Raw genomic sequence first — 23,938 nt, forward strand, 5'->3', positions numbered from 1 at the left:
AAACTCCCAGTGGGCCTTAATACTAAGGATTTCACACTGATTCAAAGACAAACTCACCATTAATAACCATATTATTAAGACATCACATTTAACTCACTTATCACAAGAAGCAAAGTAAGAGCAAATGGATACAATCTTAGCTCATAAACTTCAGCTCAGTATTCACAAGCCCTGATTCTCTGTACATAGTGCCAATCTGAATATGTGTACAGTGACTTATAATATTTTTTTTAAAAAAAATTACCTGTAGCCCCTTCGGGGGACTTCCTAAAGGCTGTGGGGGGTCTGCAAAGTTTCCCCCTCCTCCCACTGGCCTCTAGGGCCTCATAGGCACCATTTGAGCATGTGCAATGGTCATTTTTTAAAATAATATTTTTTTTAAAAAAATGGCCGCTAAAACAAAATGGCCACTGTGCATGCTCAAATGGCCTCTGTGAGGCGTGGCATGCCCTAGGGCCTCACAGAGGCCATTTGAGCATGCCCACTGGCCATTTTGTTTTTGGTGGCCATTTTTTTCTTAATTTTTTAATTTTAAGAAATTGTGCCCCCCTTCAAGTGGCGCCCGGAGCACGTGCCCTGCCTGCCCCACCCTAGATACGCTCCTGGTGTGACTCCACTCTTGTACAACACTGCTGAGACTGGCTTCCACATGCACAGCAGCTTTCGCTGACTGTGAGTGCTGGCGCCGTGTGTGTCATGTGGCCTTTAATGCTCTTTCAAATACACTTGCTAGCACATTTTAGGACCCCTTCATCTGTAATATAATGCTCTACAGAAATAAAACATATGCAGGTTGCATTGTTTTCAAATAGAAAAAAGGACAGTTTTTGTGCTGAATTTTATCTGGTTCTTATGAAGTGAATTGAAATGCAAATTTAATTTCTTTGTTCTCCCAGTGTGAAGAAAATGTAAGTCTTCAGGATTCTAGTCGCTACCTCAAATTCCCCTTTTCAAAGGGGCATCTCCTTGGGAACAACCACCAAGCAGTAAAAACCACGAAAGAATCTTTCTGGATTACATCTTTCCTGTGTTCAACGAAACTCACCCAAAATGGTAAAGTAACATGCTGCTTGTTATTAAAATACTGCAATAGCCAACTAATGTAATAGGTGGACTCGATATTTTTTTAAACGCACACACACACTTGTGATGTTACAATCTAGCTAGATGTGATTTTAAAAAGTGGTAGAATAAGTTGCAAACTTGTTTTATGACTTAATTTCAGAAAAAAATGACACAAATAATACTGTATAAACCATTTTTGCCCTGGAAATGAATAAACTGACGTATGCATCTAAGAACTGGACCAAAACTGATATTGGTTTAGATGCTGAAAGGCATCATCTCATACTGCGTAGGAGGAGGCAATGGTAAACCCCTCCTGTATTCTACCAAAGAAAACCACAGGGCTCTGTGGGCACAGGAGTTGAAATCGATTTGATGGCACACTTTACCTTTACCTTTACATTTTTAAAAAGGTAGCAAAACTCTGACATTGGAAATTAGACTTGGAACTGGCCATCAAACCTAACTGCTTTCTGTTTTAAAATCATTTTAGTTTGTTTTGCAGCATATTTTAGGGAATGTTAACAAACAAGTACAGTATCAGGATCAAATAATTACCTCTGATTCTGCTTACTAGAACTAGTTATTATTTTTGTGTCTGCCACAATTTGGCCATACATCTATGCCCCAATTGGAACAAAAAAACATTTAAATGTTTTTCCTCTTGATTTCAGTGGGATACAATGGTCTTGCTTTCACCTTGTATATTTTTTCATGGTAGGGGACATGCTTGACCTTCTCAAATGGAGAGCCCATCCAGAAAAAATAGCAGGTTGCCTCTCAAAGTTGAAAGAAATTGATGGGTCCGAAATAGTAAAGGTAAAAATACTCTTTTTACCATTTATTTTGAAGTTGCAGCTGTAATGCAAATAATATCCTTAGCATATTTATGTGGAAGAACATTTACAAACATTTAATTCTTGAATTCCTTTTCCTTATCTAGTTTCTTCAAGATACACTGGACACTTTATTTGGGATTTTAGATGAAAATTCTCAAAAATATGGATCCCAAGTATTTGATTGTTTGGTATGCTGGCTTTTATGATATCTTGTGACTTTCTTGTTTAAAGCTTAGAGGTAACTTAAGAAAAGGTCATTCATAAGCATTGGTTTTATTGTTTTTAGGTTCATATAATAAATATGCTGCAGGACAGCAAGTTTCATCATTTTAAGCCTGTTATGGACACCTACATTGAGAGTCACTTTGCAGGAGCACTTGCATACAGGTAAAAGTATATACATCAAAATGGTTTCACTTTGGACAATGTTTGGCCATCCAATGTGTAAAGGTAGATTACATGTACTGATCAAAATAAAAGTGCAGTAAATGGATACTTAGGATGCAATGAAGGATATTCTCATCATGCTAAGCTAGACTGTGTTCTGTCTATATTATGTGCTTACTGAAATATAGTAACATTTCAGGCTGGAGAGATTTTCTGCAGTCATGGGGGAATTTCCTGGGTTGCAAATTCACGAGTCAGAGCAGTAAGTCCTGTTAGGTAATCTGTTAGAATATACAGAAATAAAGAAAATCTATACTGAATTAAAAATATTTATATTTTACGTTTTGAAATCTAGGACGGTTCATAGCTTATATTCACATACATATGAGGGACACTGTTTTGCTTAGGCAAAACAGTGAACAGTTTCCATGGTTATAAAAAGCTACTTTTGCAATCCTTCAGGCTTAGAAGAAGGGGATGGTGGCAGGGGTGATTATTTAGTCAGCTTCGAGGAAGCAGAGAGATGTTTCCTGTCTCAGCTTAGAAGGCCCAAAGAGTTTTTCCTGTAGTGAGGTCATGATCTTTGGGGGTGATTCTTATGTAAAATGGGAATCTACAATTAAAGTTTAGGCATATAACTATGTACAATACTTTGTTTTCACAATTTACCAACCTAAGTATAGTGAGAAGAAATAAATAGGATATTTCTTTGTCTTTTTCCCCTTTTGCAGTATTTTTTCTATTGCTGTGTTAAATTTCTTTAATAATTTTAATTTGTTTTGGACTTTATGTAATCTTGTCACCATTTCTAGTTAGAACTAAAGTTTTTAAAACATATATTCTAGAGACCTCATAAAGGTGTTGAAGTGGCATGTTGACCGAATAACAGAAGTGGAGAGGCAAGCACACAACCAGGAAGTATTAAAGGTAAAACAATTCAATAGAGACGGTGGGTTGGATCCAGGGATCCTCATGTGAATGCAGAGCCAGGGGCTGCTATCACACTGGAAGGCAGCTAAGGTTCAGGATCCTCAGAGCAACCCACTACTGATCCCTGACAACCCTTATGTAATAGTGAAACGTCTCTCAAAATTAGTCCAAAACAAGAGATTCCATGTAGGAACTCAGGAGAAGGGGGTAGGTCCCAGTTCCTGTAGTTTGCAAGTCCTTTCTCTTAATAGTTTTCTCTTGAGCAATAGGGAGAACATTTATGGATCCACAATAAAATGTTGCAGTATCTCCCTCATGTGCATTGTTACTTGAGCCTATGACTGAGCATTGTACAAAAAAAAAAAAAAATAGCAATAAAAACAGGAGTCCCTACTCTTAACTTGAATTTTACTTAGTATGCATCTACCACCCACCTCTGGTTTTTGGGTTGTTTGTTTTGTGGTGGAGCTCTGATCAGTTCCAGCTCATTTTAATCCAGCCCTAAAATTTCAAGATTTAAAGGCTCATGAGGGGTCAGTTTAACACAGAGTGGGCGACAAAGTGCCAAATGCGGTTCAATGTTGGCAAGTGTAAAGTGATGCACATTGGGATGAGAAACCCCAGCTTCAAGTATACGCTGATGGGATCTGAGCTATAGGTGACTGACCAGGAGAGGGATCTTGAGGTCATGGTGGACAGCTCATTGAAAGTGTTTACTCAATGTGCGGCAGCTGTGAAAAAGGCCAATTCCATGCTAGGGATCATTAGGAAGGGGAGTGAAAATAAAATTGTTAATATTATAATGCCCCTATACAAAACGATGGTGCGGCCACACCTGAAGTACTGCGTACAATTCTCGTCACCACATCTAAAAAAAGACATTGTAGAACTGGAAAAGCTGCAGAAGAGGGCAACCAAGATGATCAGGGGCCTAGAACACCTTTCTTATGAGGCAAGGCTACAAGACTGGGGTTATTTAGTTTAGAAAAAAGACGACTGTGGGGAGACATGATAGAGGTCTATAAAATCATGCATGGAGTGGAGAAAGTGGATCGAGATAAATTCTTCTCCCTCTCACATAACACTAGAACCATGGGTCATTCCATGGAATTGATTGCCAGGAAATCTAGTACCAACAAATTGAGGTACTTTTTCAAACACATAATCAACTTGTGGAATTCTCTGCCAAAAGATGTGGTGACAGCCAACAACCTGGATGGCTTTAAGAGGGGTTTGGATAACTTCATCGAGGAGAGGTCTATCAGTGGCTACTAGTCGGAGGGCTACAGGCCACCTCCAGCCTCAATGGCAGGATGCCTCTGAGTACCAGTTTCAGGGGAGTAACAGCAGGAGGGAGGGCATGCCCTCAACTCCTGCCTGTGGCTTCCAGCGGCATCTGGTGGGCCACTGTGTGAAACAGGATGCTGGACTAGATGGTCCTTGGGCCTGATCCAGCAGGGCTGATCTTATGTAATATTTTCATAAGTATTTGCTGATGTTTTAAAGAGGGAAAGGGATCATGGAATAGGTTACATTTAATAGTGAATGTTGTTAGTGTATTGTGTGACTGTGTGTGTACATGCACATGTTCAACGATCAGCAAAATTCAGTATACAGCTTCTACTCCCATTCCTCAGGAGAGGAGGAACGGGATTGTGGCTGTCTTAGAGTATCTTCAAGCTGGAAAATGGCTGCTCTTTGTGTTAAAAGCCCCTTTCTGCCTCTTCACCACTGACTTCTATAAGCTTCACTCACCTGGTTATCTTTCAAGTGTCATGGGTGTCCGCAGGACTTATTTTGAGCAGGTGGGGTGGGGTACAATGCTGCAGTCCTGTACCCACTAACCTGGGAATAACCCATTGAATTCAATGAGAATTTCTCAATCAGGGACAGGGGACCGCCTTCCCCTCCAGAACGGTCATATCATATTCAGCTCTATTGATTTACACTGGGACAGTTTCACCGGGACAGTTTTGAGGAGTTTGTCCCCCTTACGTTTTCCCCCTTCAGATTTTTTTGAGGAAAGCCTGATGTATCTTCAGGTTAACCTAAGTCTTTCTGATATCTCCCTCTCACCCACAAGTGCTCCAGTTATGTAATCATATCTATTATAACATTTCTAGCTCTTTCATTATTTCATTATGTTGCATTTTTGCTCATATGCTGCCTATTAAGTGGATGTCTCTATTTTTGAAAGGAACAACAATCTAAATGCATGCATGTATTTGTGGTTTTAGGCACAAGAATATATATTTAAGTATATAGTTCAGTCTCGGAAGTTGTTTTCTCTTGCTACTGGAGGGCAAAATGAGGAGGAATTCTGCTGTTGTATTCAAGAGCTTCTTATGTCTGTACGATTCTTCCTTTCTCAAGAAACCAAAGGGGCTAGTACTTTATCCCAGGCTCAAGTAAGTTATGCAAGCTGTTGCATTAGGTTGTTTCTGTTGTATCCATGGCTTGTTTGCTTGTTCACTTATACAGAAGGGCAGTGCCTCCCCACACCTTTTAATATGATAAGTCGATGCTTTTGTTTTGTTTCCAGCTGTAATAACTTATAATATACTTAGATGTATTCTATCAGTTTATTGATAGCAGAAATTGGGTAATAACATTTTCTAAATCAAGCTTTTTATCCAACTTAACAAAACTATGAGTTAGTTTAATCCCAGTGTCGTCCAAGAACACTGATAGTCTACCACCCAATTTCTACCATTAGTGGCTACTTATAATTTTATCTACTGTTTGTCTTATCATTTTCATCATAGCCGTATTGACCTTTTAAAATGGCAGTTAATCAACAAAAATGCTACATCTTATTTTAGATAAACAAATTGTTCCGGTAAAAACTAATCTGCCTACTTTCCTTTCACTATAATCTTAATAGCCCACTTGTGCCTCAAGAGTTCATGCATCCGCCATCTGGAATTGGATGACATCATCACAAACTATGCCATTGACACATTCCTGTGTGTCCCTACAGCTGTAGCAAATTTGGTTCATATTGGTCCAGGCACTGTAAAGTTGATGGGTGAGGGGTGCACACATGGTCACACACAATGCTGGCTGATCTCATAAATCTACTTTCTTTTAGGAAAGTAGGCTAAGAATGAAAAGGGTAATTCAGTATTAATATCTTAGTAGCTACAAAGCTATCATTCTGGCACTTGCCATATTCTGTTTTCCTAAAATCATAAAACTGAAAGAAACCCAGAGGTAATTTCATCATAGTTTCCCCCTGCTGGTCCAAAATATAATAATCTATATTCACACATGTGTACGCACACAAACACATCCTATACAACTGAAGTATCCCAATCAATAGTACTATATTACAAAGAGTAGGTACAGTGTGGAGATGTTCCTGTGGAGTATATTGCTCCAGGTGACTACAAGCAAGTTGATCATTATGCATTCTCCAAGTAATTGCAAGACTAGCCAGCCTTTTCTTTATTTGTCTGTGGAATGCTTGAAGTCTGTAAGGGATGCAATAGCTATTTGTAATAATATTTACAAATATGAATTATCTCCTATTTTACTTGATGAAAATCTCTGTTTTAGCAAAAGAAAGAAATGAAGAACTTTTGAGATAGGTTCAAATAAAGTTATTAAATGAATTATAGATTTCTTCCCTACAGTTCATAACGTGGGATAATGATTCCCCCCTTTTTGTATTTACTTTAGTCAGTCTTTCTCAGCTCCTTCCCAGCTGTTTACTCAGAGCTGCTGAAGCTCTTTGATGTGAGAGAGGTGGCAAATTTGGTGCGTGATACTCTAGGAAGCTTGCCAACCATCACTAACGCAGATGAATCCCTTCAAGCTGTGAAACTCCAGTGCATTGGAAAAACAGTGGAGAGTCAACTGTACACCAGTCCAGGTATGATGGTAAACACACGATTACTCTGTAGCAGAAAAAGTCTCTTAAATTCACTGGACTGGACTGAGTAAATGGCTAGATTTTATGTTTTCAAAATGTGTGGGAAGTCATTAGTTGTCCCAGAGGTCTAATCTGCAAAATGACATTGTAATGCACCTTGAAGTGCCTAATTAGTAAGTCAGTTCAGAACCTCCTGCATTCCAGTTTAAAACATTACAATCCCAAAGACTTTGGGACCTTTTCTTCATGCCTACATTTCCTGCCCTTTGTTTTGCTCAGGATCTAACCTGATGTAGAATTCTGGAGTACCTGAAAGCTAACTGTTCTCTACTTCATGATTTTTTAGTCCATTCTAATCAGGATATTGCCCTAATTTGGCATGTAGATTTAAGAAGAAGAAGAAGAATGGATCAGCATGGCTGCTAAAAAATCTAAAAAGTTTGGTCATCTGAATCCAGTAGAATGTTAACTTTCAAGACAAGTGTTTTATTAATTTCCATGACAACTTTTGTTTCACACTGGCATTTACAATAATATGATTTCTGTTAGACCTATATGACTAACATGTGGCTGCAAAGGAAGAATTGTGTTTTCATTGCTATCATTAAATGGAGAATCTCTAATCATTTATATTAAAAAATTTCAAATCCAGAATACTACATGTGCAAGCTGAACTGGTACCATGCCTTATGCAATTTATATAGTTGTACAATTTTGGAGGGAGGCAAAACTGGAATCTTGTGTTTTGATTTTTTAAATTAGCAAAGGAAGACAGTTGGATCTCCTGAAGTTGAAAGCTGTGATCCTGTTTTCAATGTTAGATTCCCATACATATGTTTTCAGCATCCTTGGGATGCTACTCATTTGTGTTGTACATGTGCTACAACTCTGCTCTTAAACATCTCTAAAAGGGATGGCAAGGGAGGCATAGTATTTCCAGTATCTGCACTGGTAGCTAAGAAAACCTCAGGGTGTTTCTCCATTACAATAGTTTGCTGCAAGTCAAGACAAAAACTCAAATAATTGTTGGCTAATTGTGATTAGATTAAATTAAAGTACAAACATGTTAATTTATGGATCATTTCATTACGACAGGAGTTGTCAGACTTTGTGATTAGATAGTAATCTAATGGAGGCTAATTAACACACGGTTCCCTGGCTAAGTCTTTCCGAAGCCAAAACGCCCTGCCTTCCTTCCCCTTTGATCTCACCCCAAACTCCAGGAGAGAATTCAAGCTTCCTGCAATCCTGTCTCGCAAGGATCTGCAGATGTCCTTCCATGAGAGGATTCTTTAGGTTAGCTTTTGACCATGAGGTATCAAAGTCCATTGCTCTTCACTAAGCCTTCCGCCCATCTTCTCTTCTCCCCCTCCTAGCTCCTTCTGAGAACAAAGACCTCCTTCACTTCCTGCTGCCAGGCCCTCTAGGTCCCGGTCACTGTGTGCTGAGTGACTGATCCCCAGAGGTCACTGCCTGACAGACAGGACAGAGTTCACTTCTGGTTCACTCTTTAGGGTAAGGGAGGGGCTGATTGCTGCATGGATTAAATTAATTAAGTATATGTACATGCCATTCAGACTTTGAGATCTATGATGTTTTCAGAAATAATCTGAAAGCAATGAACCCTTGTATTTTAAAGAAATCATCATGCCTTAGTTTTTAATCATCCATTTCCCATTTGTTTTATGACCATAGCAATTGAATGAATAACAGATCCAGCTACTTGAGATAGGTCATGTGCTTTGCAGGTAGAAAGTCCCAGGTTCAATTGTTGGCATCATCAGAAAGGGCTGGGAAAGACCCTTGTCTGAAACTTTGGACCGTTACTCTCCCTCAGTGTAGACAGTACTGACCTAGATAAATCAATGGTCTGACTTGATAGAAGTCAAGTCTGGCTTGATAGAGGTTCATGTACATTCATTCTCCATTTATGATGTCTGAAGATTGCTCTGTTGTGACTCAGATAAAGTCTACCACCTAAATCCAAAATGAAATCCAAAAGCTAGGTCTTAGTTCCAAGAGATGGTCAAGAAAAACATCAATTGGAATTGATAGAATGGGGAAGAAGCAGCTGAAGGTCATGAAATGGGACAGATGAACCAGGAGCAAGTTTGCTATTACAAGAAGCTTTCTCTGCTCTGTTGCTCATGGATGCCAGGGGAAAGTACTTAAAGGATTCGTGGGAAATCTGAGACCTTTTCCACCCATTTGCTGAGATATTATATTTTGGAAGTAGGTACTGCTTAAAGGTGTTTAGAGATTAAGAACATAATCTGACATTTCAGAAGTTCTGGTTCAAAACAACACACAACTAAATATTACTCGCATATCTCTGCATACTCTTGCAGTCCCTACAACTTTTAAAAAGAATGTTGTCTGATAAATCAAGACATAGGAACATAGGAAACTGCCGTATACTGAGTCAGACCATTGGTTTATCTAGCTCAGTATTGTCTTCACAGGCTGGCAGCGGCTTCTCCAAGGTTGCAGGCAGGAATCTCTCTCAGCCCTATCTTGGAGAAGCCAGGGAGGGAACTTGAAACCTTCTGCTCTTCCCAGAGCGGCTCCATCCCCTGAGTGGAATATCTTGCAGTGCTCACACATCGTTTCCCATTCATATGCAACCAGGGCAAACCCTGCTTAGCTATGGGGACAAGTCATGTTTGCTACCACAAGACCAGCTCTCCTCTCCTAATCAATCATTGCAACAATGGGACTGTTAGAGAAGGCTTCAGCCATGTCCCCTCCCCCCGCCTGGACTCGTTATTCTAGTTGGAAAGCATTGTAACTAGAAACTGGCTTTTTATTTTAAACATACAAAACAAATCAGCCACTTGGATGTTAAGGCACTGTCCAAGCCAGACTGATCCTAATCTAGCTTGGATATATTGGGATAAAGTGAAACCAAACATGACCCAGTGAAACGACCTAAGTGCCAACAGCATAAATGTTCAGATTAAGAAATAATGAAACAATAAATTTTAGGAATTATATTTACCCCCCCCCCAAAAGGAACTAAGTCTTTGATCCTCTTTTCAAGGGATGGTATTCTGTGGTTGTCCCCACACTATTTAGGGGCTGTGTAAAGAAAGGGGCCTTAGAACATGTAGAAAAGAAATAGCGGTAGATAGTGTGTGACAAGAGAAGCTGTGGGCACTGGTAGTCTACAGGTATGTGCCGGAAATAGCATGTCCAACCAGATGTATGTCCTGCCATCATGTTTTTACCCACTGCCAGATCAGGAACCACGGCTGAAAGATAAGGACTTGCCTAGGACCACTCTATAAGTTCCTTGCTCAGTTGGGATTTATATTCGGGGCCTTCAGATATAAGTCCAATATTCCATCCCGTGAACTGCTTTCAAGTGTTGATGAAAGCAGTGTTGAATTTAACTCATAGTGTGTATGTGGGAGGTGGCCTATTTTTGATTTGCCAGTGTACTTTTTTTTCTTTCTCTTCTCAGCCCCAACTAAAAGAGATTTCCTCCCTGCTCCCTTATAGAAACTTAAAAATGCACTCAGTCATTGGTCTGGAAAAATAAAGCATGATGTCCTGGGGTAAAGCCGAGACTCACTGTGATTTGAAGTATAATTAAACTCCCCTGTCTCAGATGTTGAAAATGAGTGCTTTGCAGTGTTGCAACATTCTTTGCTATTGAGTGTGGAAAAATAATATGGTAAGAGAAGGATTCGTAGGCTGAGCAAACAGCCTTCAAACTTCTAAGACAAAGGAAGCTTTCTATGATGAATAACTTTCTTTTCTAAAGCTTGATTTACCTGCTAATCGGATTTGTATAGCACTGAGGGGGTTTCGTGTTTTCTTCTCCAAAGGCAGAGGCAAGCAGTACTGCTGGATGTAGGATTTAATTTTCCATGGTACAGCACCAAGCTGGCTTTCTATTGCCACAGAGACATTTCTTGACATCTGACTCTTCATTAGCTTAGAGTGGATTATTTTTAGGATATGGGGAAAATTTCATGATAAAGCTTAGAGACTAAAACCAACCTTATTTTTCATATTCGTTTAAACTATGTTGAAGTTACATGGGGCCCTGGGCAGAGGATGTGTTCACCATTCAAAAATTATGGAAAAGGCTCACTTTGCTGCTTTTAAAATTGTATTGGTTTTTACAATATCTTAACAATCTCCAATTAAACAAATGTTGACTTCCCGCTCGCCAATCTGTGCGAATCACTAATTATACAATTCAACCATTGCTATAGTAATTCAAAACATATATCCTATACCTTACAAACTCGATTTTAATCTACTCAACCTGCTATTATTACTAAATTTCAAACCCTGCTGAAAAATCAATATTAGAGAAATAGTTCTTTAAGTATAGTAAGAATGGTTTCCAATCTTCTTTAAAACATTCCAGGTTTTCATCCCTTATCATTACTATAAGTTTTGCCATCTCAGCATATTCCAAAGTTTTTATCAGCCAATCTTCTTTTGAGGGCATTTCATTGTTCTTCCATTTCTGCGCATATACTATTCTGGCCGCCGTGGTTGCATACATAAAGATTGTTAAATTCCTTCTGGAAAACTCTCCTTGCGTTATTCCCTGCAGGAAGGATTCTGGTTTCTTAGGAAATGTCATTTAAAAAATTTTCTTCAACTCATTATATATCATATCCCAGAAAGCCTTTGCCTTCCCACAAGACCACCACATATGAAAAAAAGTTCCTTCACAGTGACCACATTTCCAGCATTTGTCTGGAATATTTTTATACATTAATGCTAATTTTTTGGGTGTCAAATACCACCTGTACATCATCTTATAATAATTTTCTTTTAACGTATAACATGTGGTAAACTTTAAATACATTTTCCATAATTTTTCCCAAGCTGCCATATCTATATTGTGACCCAGATCTTGTTCCCATTTTATCATAGTCGTTTTAACCACTTCATCTCTTGTCTCCTCCAGAAGCAGCAGCTTATACATCTTAGAAACTAATTTTTCATCATTTTCGCACAGCTCCTTCTCAAATCTCGACATTTGATCCTCAAATCCAACTTTAAGATCCTTCTTATAAATTTCATTTAACTGAGGGTAGTGAAACCAGTTACTAACCAGATTTTGTACTTCAGTTAGGTTTTTTAACTTACAGCCCTTTTCTTGGAAACATAACAAATCCCTATAGGTACCCCAATGAGGTTGCATATTTATCTCTTTACGTGCTAAGGCTTCAATCGGGGATAGCCATAATGGAGTTTTAAATTCCAACCATTTTTTATATTTTACCCAGACTCTCATTAGACTCCTTCTCACATAGTGGTTAAGAAAATCTTTATGCACTTTAGTTTTATCATACCACAGATATGAATGCCATCCAAACCTTCTATCAAATCCTTCAAAAAAAAGGCTCACTTTGTGGCAATTTTTACCATGTTAGAAGTGAACATGAGGCCTGACTAACTTCTCTGAAATAGGTTGCATTTTCTCAGGATACTCTAGACTATAAGTTTACTTTGGTATGTCTTGCCTTTCTAGATCTTGATTTTCTATAGTCTACTGACCTTTTATAAGTTGCGTCTCTTTTTATGCTTCACATAAAAGTGTAATCTTTAAATTGGAATGTTTCCAGGGGGCTGAGGCCGGATATGGCTTCCCCACTTGCAAATGATGTTCTTTTTCATTTATGGACACTTATAGTCATGCATTCCCCGATGTGAAAAATGAAGTGGTGAGGTCTGTAGAACTTCATCTAGTGAAAATTTGAATTGCTCCTTATTTACTTCTAAGGATAGCAAGAAAAATTTACCACAGTATTTCACAATATTGTTCTGTCCTTTCAGAGTCCCGATATATCCTACTACCAGTAGTTTTGCATCACCTCTATGTGCATTTACAAGAGCAAAAGGATCTGGTAATGTGTGCACGTATCCTGAGCAACATATTTTGTCTCATCAAGAAAAATAGTTCTGTGAGTAGAATTTGCATAATATGTAACTGACTTTTAATAGCAAAATAAATTTAATAATTCTCGCATCAGAAGGGAAAGTGAAATACTTGCACTATGAATGTACCTAAGTTCTGTTATGATTTCTGTTGCTGTTAGCTACATAATTGGAAAAACATCCAAGTGTTGAACTAGAGCACTAAACTGTCAGTGATTTATTTTTGGTCCTAGTGTGTGCTGGGTTGAAGAGCTCACCGACTTATCCACCAGTGATGTCTACACAGAAAATATCTGAGACATAATAAACAGGTCATATTGAGACAGTGAAAGTATCTCTGCGTTGCTCACATTTTGCTGCTTTAAGAATAGGAATGTGTTTCCATTAAAATTTGACCAGGTGCAGAAATGGAACCTGATTTCGTACTATCTTGAACATCATGGCTGTCATGTGTTCCTGCCTTCTTTGCTTCTCCATGCCACCTGGCACTAAAAGTTGATGAGAAATCAATTATTTCCAATCTGGTTGGCTTTTTACTTATGTTTGGGTGTGCATTTCTTCTGTGTGAGCTTAAGAACTGAAACCTATAAGAATAGCAGATAGACAAATCCTTCCAAAGGGTTAAGAAAACAAACAACACCATTGGCACCTTTATTCCTTGAAATTTGGGCTGTTAGGTCTACCTTGTAAACAGCCAACATTCTTGCACAAAGAAAGCCAAGGTACATATGAGACAGGACCCTGGACCATAGCAGCTAACAGTGCATACAAAGCAAAATTTGCTTTGGAGGCAGACATTACAGAGGCAACCAAGTATGTAAGTCTGAAAATGAGACAAACCTCACATGCACATCCCTTTGCATATTTTAACAGTCTGTGGACTGAGGAAGGCATCTTTTAGTGGCAACAAGGACGTATTTGTGCTTGTAAAGCACAAGCTGTTTTGAATAGTATTCTACATAGATTTCAATAATCATGAAGCATCTGATTTTTTCCTGTTGTGTAGATGTGAATGTTCCTCTGTCATTTTTTCTGTTGGGGGAAAATATCTTGTCTTCATGCTCTTTATAAAGCTTGTTCAACTTTCCTTTTAAAATCTAACTGGAAAAGGATTGCATCATAGACCTTTACAGGCATTATAAATAGGAACAGTGAATGCATGGTGGAGCATCATGGCTGCAGGCTTTGCCCCTGCCTTGTGTGTTCATTAGGACAGCTGTACAAGTGGGAGCTTTTTACAGACATGCTAAAGAACATGTGAGGTTAGGGCAGAGGGTGTCCTGTGTGTGTTCTCCTTACCCACTTGGAATAGGGGGCCTTAATCATTGGTATTTGTTTCCAGCTCTCTATTAATAATTAATATGTATTGCATATTTTAAGCCATTTTGGTTAATTTAGAATGATAAGCATATCAAAGTTGGTGGAATTATTTTTGGTTAATTTAGAATGATAAGCATATCAAAGTTGGTGGAATTATTTTACCGTCTCTGACAGAGTGCATTTCACAAGTTGCTCATCCAGGATGAGATGCATAATTTTACACTGCCTAGGGATGCACATCTCAGGTAGTATAGAAATATGATAAATTAATAATTTTCCCCTTGAAAAATACAAATGTTTGCCAGATTTGCCTATGTAAACCTTAAGTTGATTTTCATGAACATCAACCTGAATTGCATGTTTCTTGTTCCTTTATGCAAACCAAAGGAAAAGTCTGTATTGGAAGAAATAGATGTAATTGTGAACAGTCTGCTAGATGTACTGCTCAGAACCATCTTGGAGATCACAAGCCGACCTCAGCCAGCAGGGTCTGCTACACGGCTTCAGTTTCAGGATGTTACTGTAAGTGTTGCAGCAGAAATGACTGTATGTGTAGATTGAAGCTTTGATTTATCTCTTTGCTACTCTCAGTGTGTCCCAGTGTATAAAAATCAAAATAAGTTCTAGTTGTGTGTGTGTGTGTGAGAGAGAGAGAGAGAGAGAGGGCTGCACTTAAAACATTAAAATTAATTGAGAATCCACATGAATCCATGTTAATTTGTGGTAGATTTTATGTACTGATCACTACCTCTGAAGAAAGTTGTCCAATGAAACTGATTATCATTCTGACATGAGGGGATCAATGGCAAGAATTACTCAAGCAAGAATTGATTAATTTCTGTTGCTTTTAATTGACTCATTAGTCAATACATGGTTACCAAATGAGCTAGAACTTCTTGTTGAAAGGAGGTGTAATGAATGGGAACTGGCGAATGGTGGATTTAAGCTTAGTCTTTGGCTCAGAGCAAGTCCACGTGGGGGAGAGAAAAATGCTGATTCATTCCCACCATGTTTGCTCAAGAAGGCTGTCCTTCTGGTAATCGCTGCCACCACACCCAAATTATTACAGAGTTTGCTCCCCCTGGATTTGGGTGAATGTCCAAGGAACTCTCCTCCTCATTTACACAAATGGAAAAATACAAAAACTTCCCACATGCAGCCTACACGTGGTGAGAAAACTTGGTAGGTTGCTGAGCAATTAACCTTGAGGCGTATCTGCACCAGAGTAAAAGCCCTTTTTCCTGTGTAAAAAAAATCCACTGGGAGTGCCACTGGGTCGAGCGAGCCCTAACTCTGTTTTCTCAATTTTCACAAGACCTCTTTCAGATAAGTTATTTCATTGTAATACATCTGAAGTGTTATTAATCACTTAATAGTTGTCTAATCTCCTTGTAAAGTCATCAAAGCAATGGCCATCACTACATCTTGTGGCAGTGAATTCCATAAAGTATGCACTGTGTGAGGAAGCACACAGTGCCTGTCTCACTCAATGTTTCATTTGGGTGGCGTTGTGAAACTTTTTTCCTTATAGAAAGGGTCAAAAGAGATGATCGGTAGTCTCTCAGCTTTGTCTTTGTGTTGGTTTTTACTGAAAAGCAGCATCAGAGGCAAAAGGCAACGCTTTGGAAGGAACAACGTACATTTTTACCTTTCATTGGTTCCCCAGCTGATGGTGAGAAGCCCCATCATCCCCACAGCTGCTATCCCTCCCAGAGAGGAAAAGAGAGGGAGCCAATATATCTTTTCACCTTCAGGGAGAAAAGCAATGTCGGGAGGCCAATTTTGACTGGGGAAAGTAGCCCAAAGGGGAAATGTTAATTAGTCCCTTCCCCTGTTGTCCCTTTGCCAACTGGTGGCCTCCAGAGGCAGCTTTTCGAAAACAAATACATTGGCTCTTTATATCATTCCCATGTATTATCTAGTTTGACTCCAAGTATAACATTGCGCAAGTCTTCTTGCTTAGTGGTGTGTAGTGGCTAATACGATATTGAGGGGCTCATAAGTTCTGCTTCTCAGAGAACATCACCAAAGCCAGGTAGGTGAAATAATGTCAGGTTATGTTCTGAGTGTGTTAAAATGGTAGGAATCTAACACAGCAGGAGACCAAAAAGACTTTTAAAAAGCAGCTGACCTATTTTGATTGATTCAGCAAAGTTTTCAGAAAAGCATTTAGTGCACTCATTCTTTGACTTGCAGATTTATTAGGCCTGTTTTTAATCACTGAGTCTTTAAAAAAATTGACAATGGGATTCTAAAGGGATTCTAGCAATTCCTTCTAAATAACGTATTCTGAGATCATCATTGTATAGATCATCTAATAACATGTAACAGCTCTTTTTCATGCCTTTCTACCCTCAAGAAATTAAAGGAATATGGTTTTTAGCAGCCTGCTCTAAATCTGAATCTACTTATAAGATTTCATCATTCTTTACATTAAGTTGTAATACTGGGCATTCTACAGTACCTTTTTTCATATGCTGAAAGGCTTCATGTGAATATATGTCTGTTGACTTTGATTTAACAATTCACATATGCAAGTGTTGCTAAATAAGGCTTTTGGAGTAAGTATAGCCTTAAGTTGAACATGTTTCATTTTAATGGGTTTCCTTTTGAGAAGCTCAATTTTCACATGGCCTCACTTTCCACAAGGCTATGTGGAGGTTTTATTCATAAGCAACACTGATGAATAGGCTCTTGGGGTCCTTGCAAAATGTTGTGGAAACCATTGTGCACTGAAGTTTGAAGAATCACATCAATTTTTGGTGACTCATTGCACAGCGTGAGGCAATTATATATTGCTATGTACCAAAAACATGCAGAACTGTACTTGCTTATGGCAACATACTGAGCCAAATGATCTTAAGTTAGTTGGGGAGAAAGGCACTACCCAATCTGAGTGTAGGTGGTAGGTTCTATCCCCATGTGTTGTCAGGGATCTATTTTGCATTTATCACAATGATTAATAAGTACATTTTATGAAATGCAGGTGAGCTTATACTGAAATACCAGGCTAGACTTCCCATCCTGGGTTCAGAAGCCAGGGTTTGTTTATTTATTTATTTATTCAATTTTCTTCCTTATTCAAGGTTAAGAAAAAGAGTATGTTTAATCCTTGATGGCAAGGTGTTTCAGAAATACCCAGCATTGCATATGGGCACTGTGAACATAGTGAAATGCATACTGTGACGAAAGCATTCAAAGAAATGAAAAATTCGATCACATATGCAGTGATATCAGCTAGAGAGCCAAAGGGCACAATATGCCAAACAGTCTTCCTGCACAAATGCCCACCTATTTCAGTGGAGCTCAAATAGGAGACATGCCCATTTTTATCACATCTACATTGCAAAATTGGGTTTCAAGCAAAAAGGTCATCGATCTGCATGTATACAAATACAATGGAAAGATTCATGAATATATAAACAGTTCAATTCAGTTAGGTGGCTTAAAATAAATCAACAGCATTTCCTTCCTCAGGCACCCAAAGAGTCTTGTCTCATCTTTCATATCAATGCATGTCACGCTAGTATTGGTTTACAATAGACAATGTGCTGATAAGAACACAGGAACATATTTGCTCTATATGGATTGTGCCCAGGAACCTATGTATTCCTTTAAAGTTACAGGAAAGTGGGAAGCCCAAATTAATAGCATATCAAGATCATATGTCTTAAACATTGTGAGAAACGCAACTGGTGAATCTTTTCCAAAGAACTTTCTGTCTGTCTGTTTGTTTTTTGGAGTGGGGTATGTTTTAAAAACTTCACCAATCAGTAGAAACATATTCTCTTTTTAGCCTATTTTGGTTGTAATGTTTCACCTTGCTTTTAAAAATATATTTCTTTTAGGGAGAGTTTGTGTCGTGTCTGTTGTCTTTACTACGACAAATGACAGACAGACATTACCAGCAACTTCTCGATAGATTCAAGACAAGGGATGAGTTGAGAGTAAGTAACAGGTTTTTGCTGGGATTTATATATATATTCTCTGCTACTGTATTTACCTGAATTCAAGACTTGGTTTCCCCCAAGGTCTTTAATGTCAGAAATCAGGGAGTTGTCTTAAATTCAGAGTCCTTTTCCTTTTAGATAAATATGATATAACCTGTATTTAATCTGTATTTTTTAATGAGGTTATCTTAAAATTCAGAGTCATCCTCAGTTCGGTAAATACAGTATTTTCCCTCCTTGCAATCAGTAGATGACTCTCTTGGTGATCATTGATGTGCACAAGTCAAGCATGCTCACTTATTTCCATGGGAGCTGAGTGTACTTTAACTTCATCAGGACATATTCTCAGAGTTGGTGGAGACTTCCATATTTGCTGTGGAAGCTTTCCTCAAGTGTGAGGATCAATGTGATGCAGCAGACAGAATGCTGGACTGGTGGAAGATTCAAGTACAAAACCCTGCTCTATTATGAAGCAAGTTGGGAATGAGAAAATAATTATTCAATTAAAAGCTGTGTTACATTGAAAATTGCTGTAGACTGATTGATTGACCGAAGTATAGGCTGACATCCAGATTAATGTAGCGCGTGCTTAATAGTGCTGCATGTGTGCAATGGGAAAAGGCCATTTTCTCTGACTTTCCCTTCCTTCTGAAGTCCTCTATGCCTCCCAAAAATATGTCCCTGAGGGTCTCTCAGCTTCTTTCCTGCTGAGAGCATGAAATGTTATTCAGCACAGGTAGCATTAGTCTGGATATCAGCCATTGAGCCCAAGGGTGAGAAAACATATTGTAGTTACTTAAATGAACAGAAAGTCTGTTCCCAGTGTAGGAAAATCTTGTCTCAGGCACCTTTCTAATTGCACAGTTGTATATCCCCTCCCCAAGTGAAGGTACCAGAACATCACTGGGTTTTTCTTTTTAGGCCCAGTAAATCAAAATGATGAACTTCACTGGCAGACTGACATTCGCGCGTATCTCCTAAATCAAACTTTTATTTGCAGTTCAAGCAACTATAGATCACAGGTGTCACTCACTAAAAGCTTGGAAGTGCACCAAGGATAGATATTACATGAACAGCTCTCAGCATAACTGCTATAGACTTCACTCCACCAGTTCAAGGACAGATACCATTATGTCCATTATGATGCCATGATTTTATTATAGGCTATAATAATATTGATTTTCTGTCTCTGGAAATGTTCTACTTGTGATGTCATTGTTTTTGTACTTAACATTTTCAAGCATAGAAGTTGGTGTTTTTTCCCACACACACAGAGACACAGTAGATGTCTTTCTATTTTGATTTATGGGCCAGTTTGTGCATTGCTTTATAAGTTCTTCCCAGGAATGTATTTATATGGAAACCAAAGCATGCAAACCAAGCTTGCCTCATGGAAGCAATATGTGAGACATATTGTGGGACTTGGTAGCTGCATAGATCTAATTCTCTGAGTAAGAGCATATTGTATCCAGTCCAGATGAAGTCTCAAGGCAAAATCTGAAAGAGTTGCTGTAGATGGTGACAGGCTTCTGTTAGCTTGACATGATTAGTCAATTTAAGCTGCTGTGCAGATCCCCTCTTTGTAGGTTGTATGCTGGTCTTAGTGTCACAGTCCAGAAAGTTCAGAAAGTTGTTTTAGTGATTATGAACACTGTCTAGTGGATAACCATGACACTCATGTTCATTTTATGGAGAACCCTCCTGATTGCTAAGGCCCTACTAGTTGAAGAATTGCATTTTCCCAATAGCAGTATGTTGTGGGAGCATATTCATCAAATGAATAACCATTACACTGCTTTTGAGCTACAAACTGAAAGGAAAGGCCCAAAGACACTTTCGGGTGCTATAATTCTGGGAAGTCTTTATGTTGCCACTATTTATAATTATTCATGTTTTAAACTTATATTTAATTTGTTATTAATTATCAACCATTAAAATTAGATTTTTTTTAAAAGTACACATTTTTCAAACAAAACAATCCTTCTCCTTCAATACAGTCCTTGCAGTTTAAAATCTTCAAGATAATGGGTCCCCCCCCCAGTTTAAACATCCTATTTAGTCTTGTAAACATTCATAGCTTCATATATGCAACAAAGAGATAATCAGACATTCAGGAAAACCCAAACTATAGGGACAGAAAGCAAAGGTGGAAAAGCAGGGAAGAGAGAATTCTCCAGTGCTGAATTGGGAAGATGCCGCCCACCACACCCACCACACACACCATACCCTCAAATTCACCAAAAGTGAAAATTACTTTCAGTTCAGATCAAAACCATTTCAAAGGTCTTTGCTAAAATAATATCCCTTGTACATGTCACTTATTCATTCATTCAATTTCTATACCGCCCTTCCAAAAATGGCTCAGGGCGATTTACACAGAGAAATAACGAATAAATAAGATGGATCCCTGTCCCCAAAGGGCTCACAATTTAAAAAGAAACATAAGCTAGACACTAGCAACAGTCACTGGAAGTACTGTGCTGGGGGTGGATAGGGCCAGTTACTCTCCTGCTGCTAAATAAAGAGAATCACCACGTTAAAAGGTGCCTCTTGCCCAGTTAGCAGGGGTTTCTTATAAATATGTTACATTATTTTTTTCTTATTACTGTGAAATTTCTTGAAGAACACTTGACAAAATCTTGGGAACCATTTGAATGTTCTTGCTTTTTAATTTATTCTTCATTCTACCTTTCTCTTAGCTTAGGAATAATTTTTCCTTTTCCGTCTTAGGAATTTTTGTTGCAGATATTTACTGTCTTCCGGATATTAATACGGCCAGAGATGTTTCCGAAAGATTGGACAGTGATGCGTTTAGTTGCTAACAAGTAAGATTTCTAAAATAACTTAAATAACAGAGCTAACTTGGGACAGGAATGGGTTAAAGAGCACTGCTAAACACTTAGATTAAGAGCCAAACTATATGTGGCATTTAAAGCATTATTAATCCTTACTGGCTTAGTTTTTCTGCAGTCAGTAGCAGCCATATTTGAGCCCTCATATATGAGGGGTGTAGCAAGGGATTATGGGGACAGCTTGGCACCAGTGGAAACTTTTTTCAGAGGTAAATAGCTTGATCATCCCCCCCCCCCCGCAGACTTGGACTGTGGTGAGGGTAGAATTAAAATCCTCCAACCCAAAGTAATGACTCCATGGGGGTCATGGAGGAGGATTTCTCAGATGAAGACCCAGAGCATGGGGAACAAGCTGAAACTCTGATCAGTTCAGCAGAGCCAGAGCTGACAGGTTTGCAGGCCCCTCTGCCTCCTTCCCTCCCTCCTCCTGATGAAGTCTCCAAGACCTCTGAAGTCGAGGTGCCTGCCCCAGATCCCTGACAGTGATGTTTGGCCAGAGTACAAGCTCAGAGAGAGGAACACCATAGCTTGGAGAGGCTGGCCAGAAGGAGCAGGTGTCCCAGCTCTGACCTGGCTGCATCTCCCTAACATGGCTAAGCTACAGTGATGGGTGGGACTCTCAGCACACTGCCTATTTAGAGCAGCCTGAAAGCTGGGTCTGTGCTGGAAACAACGTCCATAGTGACCAGCCCTTACCATGAGCAAATATGACCTGGAAAACTGGACCTCTTTATTGTGACTCACCCCGATTCGTGTTGACTCCTGATCCTCTCAACTGTGGAATCTGCAGTACTGACTTCTTGCAACATTTTGTGACTACACTTTGTCTCTGTCCCTGTCTGTCAGCAATCCCTTCCCCTCTGAAAAGAGTGGTTTCGCAGCTGCTGGGCAATTGGCCAATGCAGGTCAGTACACCCAGTGGTTGTGATCCATGGGAAGCAGACAAGTTTTGAACCAGGAAGGCAAACTAAAAACTGACCAGCACAAATCACATGGAATTTCCCCCCTCTTTTTCTTCCATAAACACCCAACTTCAAAATGAACTTTTGAAGTGTGTGATATATATTTTCATGTGAGTTCATCACTGACCATTGTGCTGTCTGCTATTAAGTAAAAAAGGACAAGATAACAGGTCAGCAGTTAAGAAGCCAGAGAACTACTGATAATTTACAGTCTGAGCTGTTTCATATGCCAATAAGTAGGGTTCTGACATCAACTAGGCCAACTAAGCATAACAATAATGGCTAACAGTTGGCTGTATTCAGTGTTACAGTCTTCCATTAGGTACCTCTCTCCTCCCCCAAATCCTTTAAACACATAGTTTGGGGTGGGGGAGGGGGATGATAGCCAATCATAACAGCTTGACTTGAAAAACATTCTTTGGTTATAATTATAAAGCATTAAAATGATAAAGGTCAACTCCTTATAATGTTCTTCATGAAACCTTACTTAACTTCCCAGAAGTTAATTATTTCAGACACAATCTTGTCCACATTTATATGCATGCAAGTCCTATTTATTTCCTTGGATTTTCAATATGTATAGGTAATCTGAGTTGAATTGTAGCCTTGTGTTTGCTCACTCTCTTCTTAAGACTTAGCATGGCAAACAAACATCTCCAAATCATAATAACCTTCAAAGTAAACTTATGAGGAAGGAATATCTCTGTTGCTATTTTATAGATAAGACAGTAGAACTAAGGAAGAACTTTGTCCAAGGCTAGTCCATGAGTAAATAACCTAAGTCTATGTCGTAAGGTCTCTGGAGCTGGAAGAGGACAGAAGAAGGCAACCAAAATGATCAGGGTCTGGAACACCTTCCTTATGAGTACAATGTTTCAGACTTAAGTTTAGAAAAAAGGGGAGTTTGCTAAAAAAAGTTTGCTAAAGGGGAGACATAGCTAATGGGAGACAAGACTGTATATCTTGTATTTAAAATGTATATCTCTTATATCTTTTACGGAGAGGGAGAGAGTATTAGAAATATAATGTGTGGTGTGGAGAAAATGGAGATACATTTTCATCCCCTTACAACAGTTGAACCAGGGGTCATCCAATGAAACCGACTGGCAGAAAATGTATGACAGATAAAGCAAAATAATTACTCATACAGCAAAAATGATCTTTAGAACTCACTTACTACTTGTAATCATCACTAGTTTAGATGGTTTTAAAAAGAGGTTAGACAAATACATGGAGGACAAGTCTATCAGTGACTACTGGACATGATGACTACATGCTACTTGTAGGATCAAAGGGAGCATGCTATGAAATATCAGTTGCAGGAGAGCAATGGCCAGAGAAAGTGGTATGCTTTCATCTCTTATTTGTGGGCTTATCAGAAGCATCTGGGTTGGCCACTGTGGGAAACAAAATGCTGGACAAGATCAGCCTTTAGTCTGAACTAGCAGAGCTGTTATGTTCTTTAAACTGTGGCACACCAGTTTAACTATAACTAGACTTCTGTATTAGAAAGACAGAGCATTGTACATTGCTGAAGGAGGTTAGTGACGTAGAATTGTCTCTTAAATCTCAGTGTATGGTAGATGTGGTTGTCACCTGCTCCCAGCCCTTGGGAAGAGGATTTGTTAAGATCTCGATAATACGTAATTATTGTTACTTTATTGTTCCAATAGGATAGGACTTCCAAAGATCTCAGGCATCCATACTGACCTGCATTGTAGCCAATGGTACTATGTACCTTTCACCTGAGTTGTGATTCATTACTAAGTGGCCATAGCAAGACCATTGTTGCATCACATAGGTATGAATGAATGTTGATCCACAGCATTATCTGCATATAATTCTCTGGCTC

General features: G+C 38.9%; 1 protein-coding gene across 8 annotated transcripts in view; it reads left to right on the plus strand.

Moving 5' to 3' along the window:
- Positions 1 to 23,938, plus strand: part of DOCK4 (dedicator of cytokinesis 4) — a 391,842-nt gene that overhangs the window by 285,722 nt on the left and 82,182 nt on the right. For all 8 annotated transcript variants that reach the window (XM_053253855.1, XM_053253858.1, XM_053253861.1 and 5 more), the window contains 11 exons: positions 897 to 1,053; positions 1,787 to 1,884; positions 2,009 to 2,092; positions 2,191 to 2,291; positions 3,137 to 3,218; positions 5,459 to 5,629; positions 6,903 to 7,095; positions 12,901 to 13,028; positions 14,710 to 14,844; positions 18,171 to 18,269; positions 21,003 to 21,097. In XM_053253855.1, coding sequence (XP_053109830.1) covers positions 897 to 1,053; positions 1,787 to 1,884; positions 2,009 to 2,092; positions 2,191 to 2,291; positions 3,137 to 3,218; positions 5,459 to 5,629; positions 6,903 to 7,095; positions 12,901 to 13,028; positions 14,710 to 14,844; positions 18,171 to 18,269; positions 21,003 to 21,097 — 1,343 coding nt within the window. The remainder of the gene's footprint in view (positions 1 to 896; positions 1,054 to 1,786; positions 1,885 to 2,008; positions 2,093 to 2,190; positions 2,292 to 3,136; positions 3,219 to 5,458; positions 5,630 to 6,902; positions 7,096 to 12,900; positions 13,029 to 14,709; positions 14,845 to 18,170; positions 18,270 to 21,002; positions 21,098 to 23,938) is intronic.

Source organism: Hemicordylus capensis, chromosome 5 (genome assembly GCF_027244095.1).
Source record: "Hemicordylus capensis ecotype Gifberg chromosome 5, rHemCap1.1.pri, whole genome shotgun sequence".
Taxonomy (NCBI): Eukaryota; Metazoa; Chordata; class Lepidosauria; order Squamata; family Cordylidae; genus Hemicordylus; species Hemicordylus capensis.